This window comes from Mandrillus leucophaeus, unplaced genomic scaffold (assembly GCF_000951045.1).
Source record: "Mandrillus leucophaeus isolate KB7577 unplaced genomic scaffold, Mleu.le_1.0 Scaffold363, whole genome shotgun sequence".
Taxonomy (NCBI): Eukaryota; Metazoa; Chordata; class Mammalia; order Primates; family Cercopithecidae; genus Mandrillus; species Mandrillus leucophaeus.
The window spans coordinates 892,988-907,693 of record NW_012103843.1 but is presented as its reverse complement, the minus strand read 5'-3'; the positions used below and the strand labels follow the sequence as shown (position 1 = coordinate 907,693).

General features: G+C 49.0%; 1 protein-coding gene across 1 annotated transcript in view; it reads right to left on the bottom strand.

The window, feature by feature from the left end:
- The window catches only part of COL4A2 (collagen, type IV, alpha 2), a 220,499-nt gene that overhangs the window by 74,750 nt on the left and 131,043 nt on the right, over window positions 1-14,706 (bottom strand). The window contains exons 17-20 of the mRNA XM_011989799.1: window positions 6,432-6,485; window positions 5,452-5,518; window positions 2,597-2,707; window positions 1,931-2,080 (exon numbers count right to left, since the gene is read on the bottom strand). Of these exons, the coding sequence (XP_011845189.1) occupies window positions 1,931-2,080; window positions 2,597-2,707; window positions 5,452-5,518; window positions 6,432-6,485 (382 nt within the window). The remainder of the gene's footprint in view (window positions 1-1,930; window positions 2,081-2,596; window positions 2,708-5,451; window positions 5,519-6,431; window positions 6,486-14,706) is intronic.

The following is a 14,706-nucleotide window of genomic DNA, read 5'->3' as shown; positions in this document are numbered from 1 at the left end:
CACCTCGCCCGGCTAGTTTTTTGTATTTTTAGTAGAGACGGGGTTTCACCGTGTTAGCCAGGATGGTCTCGATCTCCTGACCTCGTGATCCGCCCACGTCGGCCTCCTAAAGTGCTGGGATTACAGGCGTGAGCCACCGCGCCCAGCCAACTACTACTTTTAAAATAGAAGATATTGCCTCTAATAACTCCAGTGATTTTCCTTCTAGATATGTCAGAGAAGTCATCTTCCAAAAACAATTAAAACAGAGGCATTGAATTTGACCTGTAACTGAAACCAAACACTGTCCATTAGCAAACATGTTTTTCCTCCTTGAAGGTAAGAGGCTATGAGAGATTATTAAGGGCAATGTCAGGGAATTTAAAGTAAACTATTTTGGAAAGAAGAGGCAGTTAATTTTTGGTCAACGTCACATAGAAAGAGACTATGACCTCTTATTTTCTCCCAATGTCGCCTATATTTGCTCTTATGAAAGAATGAAATGTTCCCATTAGGCATTTCACAATATCGAAAGCAGGAGTGTCCAATCGTTTGGCTTCCCTGGGCCACATTGGAAGAAGAATTGTCTTAGGCCACGCATAAAATACACTAACACTAACGTTAGCTGGTGATATGGTTAGGTTTTGTGTCCCCACTGAAATCTCATCTCGAATTGTAGTTCCCATAATCTGCAGATGTCACGGTGGGGACCTGGTTCACAGGAGGTAACTGAATCATGGAGGCGGTTTCCACCACGCTGTTCTCATGATAGTGACTGAGTTCTCATGACATCTGACAGTTTTATAAGGGGATTTTTCCCTCTTCACTCTTCACTTCTCCTTCCTGATGCCATGTGAAGAAGGACATGTTCGCTTCCCCTTCTGCCATGATTGTAGATTTCCTGAGACCTCCCAAACCCTGCGGACTGTGAGTCAATTAAACCTCTTTCCTTCATAAGTTACCCAGTCTTGGGTATGTTCTTATAGCAGCGTGAGAATGAACTAATACAGCTGATTAGCTAAAAAAAATTGCAAAAATGTTTTTAAAAAGTGTATGAATTTGTGTTAGGCTGTACTTGAAGCCGTCCTGGGCTGCATGTGGCCCGTGGGTTGGACAAGCTTGGTCTTTAAAGCATAATTCTCTGAATGCTGAAGCTGAAAGAACAGTCTTTTCTGATAGCAAGCCCCAAGCGGGACTGCATGTTTCCCTGCCGCCTGAGACAGATCATTCTCAACTCAAGCTGAGTCGCCTAACGTTATAACCTGGAAGAGCATCTTTGCTAATTCAGGGATGCACTACCGGGTGGCAGGTGGGTCCACACTCCTGTGCCTGCTGGCTTTATTGACTTTCATGGGCATTTGTCTGGGCCTTGGCCAATAGCTGTCACTTATTTTTGCAGATAATGCAGCCATCTCTTTTTGTCACCAGCTACTCCCACCTGTTCAGTTGTAGCTTTGTTCAGTTGTAGCTTTGACTGTACACGGGCTGAGAAGGCAGATTATCAAGTTGGCTTTAATGTGCTGGGGTAACAGAGGAGAGAGGCTGCCAGTCAAGGGTGAGGCCCCCACCCTGGATTAGGTTTGTGGAATGTATCACCCCGATACAGAGGCAGCGATGTTGGCTCACATCTGTTTCCAGACTGCACAGCTCAGATGTTTCGCTGAAGGACGGATTTCACCGAAGCTGCAGCAACTAAACCTCACTGTGTGGCATCCATGGGGTTGTGATACTTACAGGCTTACAGGGCTTCAGTTTCCACCCCCAGCTTCTGCGTGGACTCCAGAGAACACCCACTACACCCTCATCTACCTGGATCCACCGCACTCTAATCACTGGCCTACTGGATTCGTTCGCAGAGTGATTTAGCAGAGAATTCCAAATCACCTCCGGCGGGGACCAGGCTTCACCTGAACATTAGCGTACACCCTCCCTTTTGTTGCTCTCCACTCACCATCAGGTCCAGGTGGTCCAGGGAGCCCGGGGGGGCCTGGAGGCCCTGGCTTTCCATCAGGTCCAGGTGGGCCCGGGAAGAGCGCAGGGATGCCGGGGTCTCCGATGAAGCCCTTGGGTCCCATCTCACCCGGCAGGCCTCTCCTCTGATCTGAAACCAAACAGCATTCACCTGCAGCGTGAGTCTCCCATACTGCACCGCTGCCTTTGTGTTCATGTCCAGAGGGGCCCACCGGCAGCACTAGCGGGCTGCATGGCCCTGTCAATAACTCCGACGGGTAGAAGCCATTGGTATAGTTCACTATCATTTTTCAACATTAAATACACCCCTCTCCTTGCCCCTCAAATAATGGCTTGATAGTTGTGATCAACACTGGGCAATGGCACCTGATAATTCTCCATTTTCTTCCCAACCCACTGGTGGAAGCAGGCCAGTTACTCATCGTGGCACCACCTAACCTAGTTGGGGAGCTACTGTCATGTGTGCAGCGGTTCTGTGAAGGCGTCCAAAGCACGTGTGTGGGGCTCCTTAGAGTTGCTAAGACTAGTCAGTGGGGAGAAGTAACAACAACATAGCTACGCTGTCAAGGAAGGCTCACTTGTGTGTGCTAGGACTTGAGCGCAGGTGCTTTGGGTCTCCGGTGTTGATATCATGAAGCCACATTACCTTCATCTCCGATGGAGAGGCCAGGGGGTCCTTGGGGGCCCGGGTCTCCTGGCTCACCCTGGCTTCCTGGCGCCCCTTGGGCCCCTGGGAATCCCGGGTCACCTCTGGCACCTGGAAGTGAAACAAGTCCCACAATAAGAACAAGACCGTGGTCTACGGATCGCAGCTGGCGTTCGCTTTTTCATTGACTACATATTCACTAAACGCTCCATGTGCTGTGTGGGGCCTGATGAGGAGTCAAGATGGCTAATGCATGGGGTGGTCTCTTTTTATACGAGGCTCATTCGCCAGCAGGGGAACAGGATTAGTGAAAATCGGGTGAGTCCAAAGCTTGAATAAAGAAGGAACTAATGTGGTTGCCAATTTTACTGGGCGAGGAGGCCTCACTTCCCTGAACCCGACTCTGCCCCTCGACCCCAGCTTTAATCCCATTGGTCTTTCATTCTCATTCTTGCCTGCTGGATGAGTAACAAAATTTGGCTTTTACAAACTTTCACCCCTGAACAAACAAAGACAAAGTGGCATGACTATGTTCCTTTGCTGTGTAAATACCAACACTTTACTATAGAACACATTTTTTCTAGAATATAATTGGGAAAGATGAGAAGAAAGAGAAGAAAACTGGACTTTTTATCATGTAGGCATTAGGAATCTCGAGGAAAGCTTTCACTCTGCATGCCATCTTATGAAGTTCCTTAAAATAAGGAGAGGGCTTGCTGGGCATCACACTGAAGACACACTTGCAAGAGACAGAAGGCCTGACTTCCGTGTATGGCATCTCCTGCGCGGGCAGCTTCATGCCAAGTGTGCAGCGGGCTGCGCTCCGCAGCCAGAGGCCCTGGGCCTGAAACTGGCTCCTCCACTTAAATGCAACCCTGGGCAAGGAACTCAAATGCCCTGCGCTTCCATCTCTCCCTTAGCAAATGGAGCCAAGTCCATCTCCACCTCGCAGGGTCACCCGGAGGGGTAAACACACTGAAAAGTACAACTAGGACAACTTGGAGCATCGTCTGGCACACAGTGCAACCTACACACCTGTTAGCCATTGTTATGATTCCATAAAAAGAGACAAAATCGAAAGCCACAGACCTCCCTTGGTTAGAAGAACAGCAAGATTACTTTTATTTCTAGTTACCTTGCAATCATTTAATACAAACTCCTCTCTCCTTTTTGCCTTTTGACAAGTTCATGCAATGTTACCTTGAAAAAGATACGCTGACTGCCTCTTTTCCCTGAGGGAATCTGCTGGTTAGTCAACCTTTGACTTCAAGAAACCCTGGAATGTGAGTCAGTCACATTCCAGCTCACCATTAACCGGAATGTTGTCCAGGAGAAAAGGCGGCAGGCAACCTCCGCATTTCTGAATCCGCTTGTGGGGAAAAGCGAATTTTGAAAGCACCTGCCTTTGCAGTGTGATTTCCAGGAATACAGTGCGGTGAGAAGGGAGGGGCTGGTGAGAGCTAGGCTCTCAGTCAGCGACATTTTAAAAAAATGCAAAAGAAACATCACCAGCATTAACTTAAAAATTATGTTCCTAAAATCTCAAAGAGAATATTTCCATTTTACCAAAATCATTAATAGTGAGTTAAGTCAAACGGGGCTCATGGCCCTTTTTAGTGGGTCTCAGGTTTGGCGGCCACACGTGCGCCATGGATGAGGCAGGAAATGCCAGCTTCACAGTTACGGGCATCACGGAAGCTGAGCACGGATTTCAAAACATCCCCATTCATGGCTCCACGCCTCCCCAGACAGACATCTCAGGGGCTCCTCGAGGCACTGCCCGTGTCCCTGTTCTGTCCTGTATTTTGATCAGCATGGGATGAAGACATGCAAAGCCGTCATGGAACTGACAGAGGGCTCGCGCCTAAGCAGGGAGGTGAATTCTTGACACCTAGGCTTAGAGGACAGGGAGACCAGGTGACCTGCTGAGTTCAAGGGGTAAACTCTGTATTTAAAAAACCCTACCCTTCACAATGCCTGTCTGATGTATGTTTCGGTACGTCGTTCACTCACACAGTCAGGCATCTGCTGAGCTCCAACTCTGTGCCTGTCCTGTTCCAGGCACTGCGAATACAGCAGTGAACAAGACAGGCTGAAATGTCTGTCCTCACAGAGCTGCCTATCACATGGGTAAATGATCCGCAAAGATACATATGCACGATTACCAGGAGGAGGTTCTCGAAACATTTTTTTTTAACCTAGAAGGATGCGCATTCTAGAAGGTTCAGAGCCAAGTGCTCTAGTTGGAGGACTAGGTTCAGATTTCCATATGATCTTGCCAATTTGGAAGGCTGAGCCTTAATAACAAGATAAGCATGAGTGACGAGATGCGCGAAGTCCTTCATTTACACTGCAAGGTCAACTGTGACAGTGGGGAGTGGTCGTTACGTGAAAATATCTGGGAATTTAGCTGCCTTGAAGCCTGAAAGCACGTGACTGTTCACTGGTTATGGGTTATGATCAATTCCAGGTGTCAGGCTGGCAAACAGAGGGCTTAAGAACCTTGGTACATTAGGAGAAAAAATCCGAAGGTGGCTGGGGTTGCTGCCCCTGGATTTCTTCAGTGATAGTCCAGACAGCAGAACTAGAACTCTACAAGTTAAGCAGAAATGAAAGAACTCCCCAATGGAGGAGATTTCTCACGTGTAGGTGGTGAGGACTGTCTCATGCACAGGCAACACGAAGGTCTCCCTGTGATACATTTAAGCACGAGGGAAATTGTACATGAAGTTATGTTCCAAATTTCGTTTTTGCTTTGCTTGGAAAACCTGTCTTGAAAGTTCATGGGTCTGTGTCCCTAACAGGAAAGAATGTGTATGTGACACTGAACTACGCAGGTGAAATTGCTCACACACCTTTTGCTAGGGAAGGGTGAGGGGAGTAGGCAGGTAGTCCGGGGGGCCCTATGTCTCCGGCTTCTCCCTAGAGAGAGAAAAGAGAAAAATAGGATGTGAGAATAGCTTTTGGAGTTTTTGACAGTATGCATATTTCCAAAGAAGAAACCCGAGCGTGGACCATCAGGTTGGCAGAGCAGCTATTTCAACCAGTGGAACCACAGACAGTGCCTGGGGCAGCATCCCCATGCTAGGGTGGCAGAGCCTGGCATCCCAGCCAGCAGCCACAGGTGCCCAAAGAGAACAAGACAGGCAGGGGCTCATCTCATTTTGAAATCCTTGTCGAATGCCAGGAGACTGTGCTTTCTGTAGTTCAGACTATTACATTTTGGGTAGCGATAGCCGAGCCGCTTGGCGAGGGTGGGCTGGGAGATGATGCGGCCGCAGGACCCCCGTGGAGCGCAATCTGTGTCGTAAGGCAGCATTTGTCATAAGGCAGCACCCCACACACCGCCTTCACCTCTTTGAGCCTCACCAGGCTCAGAAGTCCTCTCCAGATGTGCCCCCACCCAGGTTCCTCAAGGGTGAGTTCCCCTCTCAGCTGGACCAGCAGCACCCACCTGGTCCTCCACCTAATGGTCTCCCCTCCCTGCAAGCCCAGAATTACTCACACAAGCCACATCCTCCCTTGGAAACCAGGGGCACCTCACCCTCTTATAACTACAACGTCTGCCTTCCCCAGGTCTGTTGGCCCCCTCTGTGCCTGAGGGCACCCCTGCGTGGCCCTGAGTGGCAGGCGGCACCCTTCTCCCTGGCTGGGAGCACACGTGGCTCAAAGGTCACCATCCACCTCGTCTGTCCAGTGTCAGGTGCCGTGTATTTGGGGATCTCGTACTTTTTAGGACAGGGGATGCCTCCACAGGACACCATCAGGAGAGGAGTAAGGCCAGCCAGGGTGGGTGAGACACCGTAAGTCGCAAAGGCATGAGAAACAGGCTCACCTTGGGTCCCCGGGGCCCATCAGGGCCTTGGTAGCCATCCAGGCCTCGGCTTCCCTGCAAGAAAGACGTATGCTTTTAATTTTTGTCTCTAATGTGTAACTCCAAAGAGTGACCGCAATAGCATTATTGTATCTCATAAAATTAACAACAGTTCATTAAAGTCATGCATTAACCCAGTCTGTGTTCAATTTTCCCTGACTTTGGTCCCAAAAGTGTCTTTTGAAGGTGCTCTGCTGGAACCAGGAGCCAAAAAAAATCCAAATATAACACTTGGCTGCTATGTCTCTCAATTCTCATTTAACCCACAATAGTCCCTTCTTCCTTTCTATGTTTTTAGTATCATTTTGTGGCTGTTGAAGACACTGGGTCAACTGTGCTGCGGATATTCTGTGTGGTGGGCTGTGGTCGGTCTCACCCCCGTGGGGTCGTGGAATCTGTTCTTCTAACCGCATGTTTCCTCCACACGAGTCATTAGGGCTGGAGGCTGCCCTAGGTGCAGGTTCCCCTTTTCAGCAGGCATCGTTTGCAGAGGATGCTGGGCACCTTTTCTCCTACAGAAGGTACGAGTGCCGGGTTGCTTTTACGACTGATCAGTGGGGTCAGGTGTTGACAACCTGAACCAACTGTTGAAACCCTCCCACAGGGGGGATTTTGAAATTTTTCATTTGGTACCAAAATACATGCATTAAAGTCTCTTAAGTTAGAGTTTTTTTCTCTTCATTAAAAAAGATCTCTGCCGGGTGTGGTGGCTCATGCCTGTAATCCCAGCACTTCGGGAGGCCAAGGTGGGAGGATCGCTTGAGCCCAGCAGTTTGAGACCAGCTTGGGAAACAGTGAAACCCTGTCTCTACAAAAAATACACAATGTGACCAGGCATGGTGGCAGGCACCTGCAGTCCCAGCTACTTGGGAGGCTGAGGTGGGAGGATCGCTTGAACCCAGGAGTCAGGTTGCAGTGAGCTGTGATGGTGCCACTGCACTCCAGCCTGGGCAACAGAGCAAGACCCTGTTTCAAAAACAAAAACAAAAAACAACTATAACACTAAATTTTGTTTTCTCATTCCCTTGAACATTTTTTTAAAGAAAAAGTTTACCATTGAGTCGTATCATGAGGTATCTGGATAGAAGAGTAAAGCTCTCTAAAAATCTAGCAATGTATTCCCTCTTTTAAAGAATATGCATGGTTCAGCTCCCAAAATTCAGAATGCCAGACGCCACAGGTAGAAGAAAGGTCCATTCTGTGATTACTTTCAAGGTTATCTTGACGCTCAGGAGTAGCTGCGCTGAAAGTCCTGTTGTTTAGACTGAACCGAGACGGGCTTCTCTGTGTGTGTTTTGTTGTGGTACTGTGGTTTGGACCCGGACTTTGTCTCACACTAGGTGGAGCTGAAGACTCAAAAGTAAAGACAAACTTGTGTGATTTTAAAAATGAGGTCCTGTTTAGAGGCCACGTCATGAGATAAGCTAGGAACCCTCTAGTACCTGCCAGGATGGGAGGTGGCAGCTGGACACTCCGCGGGAGCCGTGAGCACAGCCACAGACTGGCCAGCTCAGATGGTACCCTGGAATGTGTCAACTCTGGACTTCACTCTGGGCCACAGGCATCACACACCCATGCTGTGGCATCCTCAGCAAACAAAACAAGCACCCCAGACACCACGTGTCACCATCTCTGCTGAAGCGTCCAAGACAGCATGGGCACTCTGGAAGTACGTCTGAACCATGTGAAATGCACTGGGCATTATAGAAAACCCACTGGAGAAGGGGGACAACTTAAGGAGCACTCAGGATTCCTCTGAGGCAGCTGGAACCCCAAGAGTCAAAGCAATGAGCTAAAAGTCTCCAGGGGAATTCCCAGCGGCAGGTCAGCAGGTCAACGGACTGGGGTTGGCTGAGGGTTATGCATGACTTAAGGAGAAAATGCACCCTCAGGGTTCATCTGAGACCACTGGCAGTGAAACCCAAATAGGCAGGAACCCTAAGTCAAAATGACGATCAAAACTTTTTCCTCTCTGTTTCTCAGTGGCAAACACAACAGGGTCAGGGAGGCGCAGGGATGGCCAAGGAGAAATCACCCAGATGCTCCCAGAGTCAGGCTGGCAACCACCCTGGGAAGCAGCCAGCGGGGGCTCCCTGAGACCCTGCTTCCAGGCAAGGCCTGTACTCCTGCTAGCAAGCTCACCGCAGAGCCCACCCTTAGGGGAAGCTGAGGTCAGGAGACTGACATGCAGATCACTATTTTAGAATGGATAATTACGAAGGGTTTTGAAACTGCACACTCCTTTCTCCCAGGCCCTCCCCCAAATCTAGTAACATCACTCATTTGAATTCAGTGAGTTCATATACATGATTCATGGGAAGTTCAGATTATGCAATTTTAGAAATACAAGGTTGATTTTATGTTTTTCAAGGGTGGAAATAACTGGAGTAAGGAAAATCCTTAGGCAGAAGTCCTTAGGGACTAGCTAGAATAACCAGATGAAAAGAATGCATGGCTAGACTTTTTTAGGGAAATGCATGCTTCTACAGCTTAAAAGCAGTCGGCTGTCTCTCATGGTGTGAACCGGCCCCTGTTATCTTTCTGTTCTTCATTTGCCTGTTGTACCCTTTTCATTTCAGTGGCCGAGGGAGCACCTGTTAGGCTAAATAGAACGCATGTGCCTCCTGAAAGAGGGGTCTCTGCAAAGAAACCCTGCCAGCCTGCAAATGAGATGCAATTTAGTATAAAAGACAAAAGAGAGTGAGAGTTTCATAAAAGAACTCAATCTGAGGTCACGTCTGCCACTTCAAGCTCTGCAGAGGAAACCTACACACAGCCACAAGGAACACTGAGGCTGGATCTGGTGAGAGTCCAAGTCATCGGCACTGCCACCAGTGCAAACGCAGCGTCCCTGGAGTCCTGGACGGTCCTCACAGAGGACAACGGTCCTATTGAGGGGGGCTTCCCACAACATGACGCGTGCCGGTGCAGCATGTACTCCTCAAAGGAGACTAGGTCTCAGTGAACACTTTAAAAAATAACTCTGTGCAGTTATTTTAAAATGATAAAATAACACTGGGGACAGCATTTGCTCAGTTCCTAAGGATATGTTTACCCCAGAAAAAGGAGGGGAAACTATCTCTAATTTCTCAGAAAATCGAATATAACCGAATTCATAAACGCTACGTCTCCATTCCTTTTTAGAAAAGGTTGGAACTAATAGAAGTTCTGACAATCTCAGTAGGGATGACAGGTGACCAATCCCGTGTTTACGTAGAGGAGGACAAGTTCCTACCCAGGATATCTCTTTTTTTTCTGGTTCCTCCCATTTTGATGCACTGTTTACGTTACCGAGCAGTTGCTCCTTGGAGGGGCTTCTCGTGTCTGGGGGGAGGGGTCGGGTGGTGACAACTGAAAGTCGTGGAGTGACGCCACCTGGCCAGTGGGATGACAGAGGGCGGACACAGCTGCGGTGCAGAACGGTGCTCATAAGCAGGGTGGCTGCGTCATTTGTGTATGTCTGCCTGTCTCCCATTTCTATAGTTGAGTAAACTGCCTCCCCGTAACCCACTTCACTGGAAATATCTGCGTCTTCCCGAGTTGTTGCAACTGTAGAAAGGAAGCTGGGAAATGAAAGCCTGACGCCTCACCATCCTCATGTCTGGGCCCCAGCCCTGGAGCTGCCAGGTGGCCACTGTTTGCATAGCATCTTGTCTTTCATTAACTTTGAAGTTCCAGGGAGCAGTTCTGTGGAACTGCACCTTTTTTTTTTTTTTTTTTTTTTTTGAGACTGAGTCTCACTCTCTCTCCCAGGCTGGAGTGCAGTGGTGCGATCTTGGCTCACTGCAACCTCTGCCTCCTGGGTTCAAGCAATTCTTGTGCCTCAGCTTCCCGAGTAGCTGGAATTACAGGCATGCACCACACCCAGGTAATTTTTTTTTTTTTTTGAGACGGAGTCTTTGCTCTGTCGCCCAGGCTGGAGTGCAATGGCCCGAGCAGTTCTGTGGAACTGCACCTTTTTTTTTTTTTTTTTTTTTTGAGACTGAGTCTCACTCTCTCTCCCAGGCTGGAGTGCAGTGGCACGAACTCGGCTCGCTACAAGCTCCGCCTCCTGGGTTTACCATTCTCCTGCCTCAACCTCCCAAGTAGCTGGGACTACAGACGCCCGCCACCTCGCCCGGCTAGTTTTTTGTACTTTTAGTAGAGACGGGGTTTCACCGTGTTAGCCAGGATGGTCTTGATCTCCTGACCTTGTGATCCGCCCGTCTCGGCCTCCCAAAGTGCTGGGATTACAGGCGTGAGCCACCGCGCCCGGCCAGGTAATTTTTTTTAAAAAAATATTTTTAGTACAGACAGGGTTTCACCATGTTGGCCAGGTCCGTCTTGAACTCCTGACCTCTATGATTCACTCACCTTGGCCTCCCAAACTGCTGGGATTACAGGCACCTGGAAATGTACTTTTAAACACTACAACTCCCTTGTGTTGAAGATGGAAAACTAAAGATAATTATAATTTTACTAGCACATGGCAGGAAACTAACAGCAGCACTTCAATCACATGGGGTAGGTGGAAATGGGTTACTTTTGAACGATAATGTCTGCTTTAGCCTCTGTCCCTTTACAACGTTTGCTTTTCCTAAGCCATGAACTAGAATGTGGCCTCGGGGTGGGGTGGGTTTGGATAGCTCTTGCTGTAGGTGTGCTGCCTTTGGGAGTACTCCTGATTACGGCAAAGCCTGGCACTGGCTCCCTGGGCTGAATTTAGCATAAAATAACAGGAATGGGAACAGAAAGATCATTTGAGGTTGCAGGAAGTCAGCAAGATCGGTGTTAAGTTTGAATGGTCAAAACCAGAATGCTGGGTCAAGACGACCATGCCTAGAGTCAGTGGAAGTCAGAAATGGAGTCTGGGAGGCAGGTCTATCTGCGGTCCTGGAACAAGCACGCGGAACCCCCACCAGGCCTGCCGAGCTTCTGCACCAGCTAACTGCAGCCCGTGGGCCTCCAGATGCCACACTACCTCCGTGCAGCCCTGAGCAGGATTCAATGGAGTTGTGATTCCGAGGTTAGGGATTTTGATAATACTCTATCTCTATGCACCTACTAGGACTGAGCGATGGACATACTAGCCCATGGGCAGGCAACCAAGCCCTGTGTACCACCGAGGTGACTGCATGTTTGCTGGAAATACGAAAACCACCTCGAGGGGGCAAGGAAATATGGCGCATCCACTGACTGCCATTCTCTGCAGCTTTAAAGAACAAGGTAGATGTGTACTTGCCAATGTGGAACACTCTCTAAGTGGCACTGGGCAGAGTAGCACAGACATGGTCATTTCTTTTGTTGCTCCATTATATGCATGTGAAGCTACACGTCTGTGTGTGTATGTTGGCATGAGTGCCATGTGAGACCCAAGGGGCTGTCAGTGGTGGTGCCTGGGCAGTCTGCCGGGCCTGCCGTGGGAGGCGTGTGCTGTGGGCTGTGGGGTGGGACCCGCAGGCACAGCGAACAGTGAAAAGGCATCAACCACTGAACTAAAACATCGTGTATGACCTAGAGTTCAGACGGTTCTAAAACTAACCTAGGTTCATAATACATCTCTTTTTTAAAATTTTATCATCAGTATTATTTTGAGATGGAGTTTCACTCTTGTTGCCCAGGCTGGAGTGCAATGGCCCGATCTTGATCTCAGCTCACCGTAGCCTCTGCCTCCTGGGTTCAAGTGATTCTCCTGCCTTAGCCTGCTGAGTAGCTGGGATTCCAGGTGCCCACACCACTCCTGGCAAATTTTGTATTTTTAGTAGAGACAGGATTTCACCATGTTGGTCAGGCTGGTCTCAAACTCCTGACCTCAGGTGATCCACCCTCCTTGGGCCTCCCAAAGTGCTGGAATTACAGGCATGAGCCACTGCTCCTGGTCCATAATACATTTCTTACCTAACATTTTTCTCCTAAAAAAAAAAAGCCGAAAATCTGTTCACAGAACTCATGATAAAAATAATTGGGTTGTCATTAAACGTAAATGAAGTGTCAGAGTATGGGTCGATCTATAAAAACATTGAGGTGGACCCTGGGTTACTAAGTCCAGGACCTTCCTACGAGCGACAAGGACACGGAGGAGGGGTGTGGGGCTGGACGATACAGAAGCCACGGCTGGTGCGGTTGAGTGACGGACGCTTTGAAGGGGAGGAACCAAAAGACAGTTTGCAAAAATGAGAGCCAAGGTAATGACCCAGCTCAAGTATTGTGAATGACCTGGGAGGCAGGATTATCTGTGTGACTGCAAATACAAGAACCGTTTTCGATGTTTTTTCTAGAGATGAATTTTCTTTCCTGAGCTGCCAAGGCCTACTTACTTAACCTCTGTGGGATGTCGTGGGCCCAGAGCAGACTGCAGTTCATGCACCCAGCTTACCTTCTGTCCTGGTGATCCTTTTTCACCACTCAAGCCAGGGGAACCCTGGAGTGAACAAAAAACAGAAGCAAACAGCTCAGAATATGCAGTAACATTTCCAGAGGCTTGACTACGGCACCTGGCTGTGACTACAGCAAAATGCTGACAGACAGACTGAACAAGCCTCAGGTCCAGACTCTGAAGAATAGGAACAAATTGCCAAATTCAATACCAACTATTAATACAATTCTTCCCTCTTTACAAAGTTGGGGGGGGTGGGGGTGGGAAATGATGACTATGATAAAAAGGCTCAAAGAAAGCAGAATCCATCCTAATCGCAAAGCTGCTTCACTACGGAAGGCATCAGAGCCATCCCAAGACTTCCATTTCCTCAGGGACATACATCATTCTAGCAATGCTTTCAGAACACGCATCATTTCTACCACTTAAAGAAATACAGAGAAATCCACCAAGACAGCACAATAAAAAACTAAAAATACAAAAAGGCTTGTACTCCAATGTTCTACTGTGTCTCTCTATTCTTATTTTTGGAGAATGTAAAATATGGTCTTTTGAGTGGTAGCAACTGCCAAATAGTCACCAAAACTCAGCTTTCTCTTCCTGGGCCCAGGGCTCTGCCCACCTGTCCCAGCCCTCAGCTAGGCGTGGTCGTGGAGTGAGTGGGGTCAGTCCAGGCTGGGGCTCTGAAGGTGAGGTCTGTCTCTCAGGTGGCTGAAACACCGTGGACAGGGACCCCTTCCTGCCCCTTACAACTAGGGACATTTTTGTTGGGCTCTTGGGACCGTCGGAAATCAGTGTGTGTTTAAGATATTCTACATTTTTGGTTACTGGAGTCTCTGTGCTGTGCGCGCACACGCGGGGGGGTTTTTGTGGTGTTCTCGCGTCTTCTCCGTGGGGTGTGTGTCGGTGTTTTTCGGGGTTTTGTGGCGTGTGGCGCCCCGAGCGCGATGTTTTTGTTGTGGGGGTGTGTGTGTGTGTGTGGGGGGGGGAGTAATAATGGGAAGTCTCTGTACTTTCTGGTAAATTTTGCTGTGAACCTGAAACAGCTCTAAAAAGGAAAGCCTACTTAAAAAAACCAAACCAAACCAACAACTGCAGTTATAAAAGGCGTGGTTTACCCTCGGTCCAGGAAAGCCCATGATTCCTTCTTCTCCCTTCAAGGAAATGCCCTAGGAGAGAGCAGAGGGGCATAAGGAGCAGCCCAGGGGTGGCCCCTCCAGCCGGCAGGGCCCACGTGTCATCCTCTGCTCCCGGGTTCTGTGTCCTCAGCCCCGATGGTGTCCAGACCGCCTGGCGATGCTCAACTCAGGCGCAGTGCAGGGCACGGTCCTAGGAGACCCGCCAGCCTTCCTGGGCTGTCACCCATCCAGGACTGCGTATGTCACGTCACGTGGTAAGTGACCATGAAGCTCTGAGGACAGGCAGTGACAGAGGGGACAGAGGGCAGAACCTGGTGGCGCCTGAATGGAAGCCACGCCCCTCTGCCATCTTCATGCTCCCTTCCCAAACCTCAGAAGATGATTAGCCAGTGTTTACGTTACCAAGAGGAAGACATTCTAGAACTGACTTCTGGAAACAGAGTGTAAAAATGCATGCTAATACTGTCCTGCTATGGACAAGGGGATGAGAGACTGATGGTGTGCGGGCCCCGAGCGCACGGCGCACCCTGTCATTCCGGGCAGAGCGCTGAGCGCCCAGGAGCCACAGGGGAGGGAGCAGGTGCATTACTCGACTTACTCTTATTCCTGGTTCCCCCTCACTGCCTTTTTCACCCTGTGAAGAATATGAAAAATAAGAAATGCTTATTAATTTAAGGATGGTAACGGGTAAAAATCAATCAGGGTTCATTATATGGGCTGAGAGTACTGAATCAATCCTCAA